Source organism: Sinocyclocheilus grahami, unplaced genomic scaffold, assembly GCF_001515645.1.
Source record: "Sinocyclocheilus grahami isolate Dianchi unplaced genomic scaffold, SAMN03320097.WGS_v1.1 scaffold3493.1, whole genome shotgun sequence".
NCBI lineage: Eukaryota > Metazoa > Chordata > Actinopteri > Cypriniformes > Cyprinidae > Sinocyclocheilus > Sinocyclocheilus grahami.
Genome location: NW_015508612.1, coordinates 19405 through 20908, shown reverse-complemented (window position 1 = coordinate 20908; position 1504 = coordinate 19405). Strand labels below are relative to the sequence as shown.

The following is a 1504-nucleotide window of genomic DNA, read 5'->3' as shown; positions in this document are numbered from 1 at the left end:
TCGACTGACCTGCTAAAAGCCGGGACACAGGCAGGTGTATGCTGACTTTCTCCTGAGAAACGCAGTAGCGGATGGTGTCGACGGAGTGGCCGCACATGCTGAGGGTTATGGGCTGCTCCCCATCTGTGAAACCACTGTGGCAGTGAGTCAGCGCACTCAGGCACTTCTTATAGGCTTCGATCAGCACTCGCTCCTGTACATGCGACAAATAACAGACTTATATCAATGCCCCATGGTGCATTATGGGTACTAAAGTGACTCTGTGTCTAACATGCACTTACATCACTGGCACACCATTCCTGCATCATAGAGATGATATGTGTGAGCTTCATCTGTAAGGTAAACGCTGCCTCCCATTCTGGCTCCATCTCTATGTGCTGCCCCACCTGACGCACTACAGGGTCCATTCCCTGCAAAGAGGACACACACACAAACCGCTGTTTCAGTGCCCAATTTCAAATATCACTGACACACAATCTTAAAATCAGATTGGTATAGTCACCTGCATGCATTTTAGCAACTCCAAGAAAGCATCAAAACTTTCCAGATACTTTTCCCTGAGTTGGTCGGTCCACTCTGTTGGACGGCTTATCAGGACATACCTGCATCCAAGAGAAATACATCATGACACACATCTCAAGGAATGGGAATTTTAGACACAAAAAGATAAATGTATATGAAGTCCTTCCTGTGTAACTGGGCGGACATGCTCAGTATCTTACTTGAGGTCTCCTATAAGGCTCTGGACTCGGCGGAATTTGAAGGCCTGTTGTGCAGTGTAGCGTTCAAACTGAAAGCGGCCCTGCAGGTCTCTGTGTCTGAGGTGGTCCATGAAGGTGCGGATGATGGTGGTCATCAGGTTCTCTTCTGTGATCAACATCCGCGCCTGGAAAATAGCACATACACCACTGCCACATCTGACAGACCGCTGGAGGTTTGGGTGGTAAGCTGTTTTTCTATATGCAAAATTCACATTTATTGAGAGAAGTTGAGACAGAAGAGAATGCAAAAACTAAGGCAAGGGAAATGGAAAGGAAGGAGGAAAGAGAGGAGAAAGCAGATGTGGAAGTGCAGAGAAAAATTAAAGAGGGGGAGGGAAGTGGATGAGGATGAAGAGGATAAAAACAAGAAGAGTAGTGAAGCAACCGAAAATACATTTTTGGTTTTGGCAAAACTAAATAATTTACTGACGTTTTATTAGTACTTCTCCAATTATGCATTTTGACTATGTCAAGCTACAACAGAAACCTCCCAGCTGTTAGGACAATACTGAGATCTTGATTTTAATTGATCTACAATTTTGGTTTGATGAATGAACAAAACTTCTCTAAAACAATATTTGATGCGTGCATACCATCCAATAATCTTAATAAGCTTTATTTTTTACTTTTGATATGAAAGTCTAAAAGCTATCAAATTCTAATAACTTAAAACAATCTAATAAAAGAACTTGTCAAGTAACTTCACATTTACCTCAAGAGAGCCATTCGATGTCCATAACTCA

The 1504-nt window shown here is 42.8% G+C and overlaps 1 protein-coding gene across 1 annotated transcript in view; it reads right to left on the bottom strand.

The window, feature by feature from the left end:
- Window positions 1-9: 9 nt before the first annotated feature.
- LOC107576317 (E3 ubiquitin-protein ligase UBR2-like) overlaps window positions 10-1504 on the bottom strand; it is a gene marked incomplete at its 3' end in the record, with an annotated part of 1524 nt that continues 29 nt past the window's right edge. Inside the window, exons 1-4 of the mRNA XM_016262515.1 lie at window positions 723-1504; window positions 503-602; window positions 282-410; window positions 10-193 (exon numbers count right to left, since the gene is read on the bottom strand). The exon at window positions 723-1504 is cut by the window's right edge and continues 29 nt beyond it. Of these exons, the coding sequence (XP_016118001.1) occupies window positions 10-193; window positions 282-410; window positions 503-602; window positions 723-880 (571 nt within the window). The remainder of the gene's footprint in view (window positions 194-281; window positions 411-502; window positions 603-722) is intronic.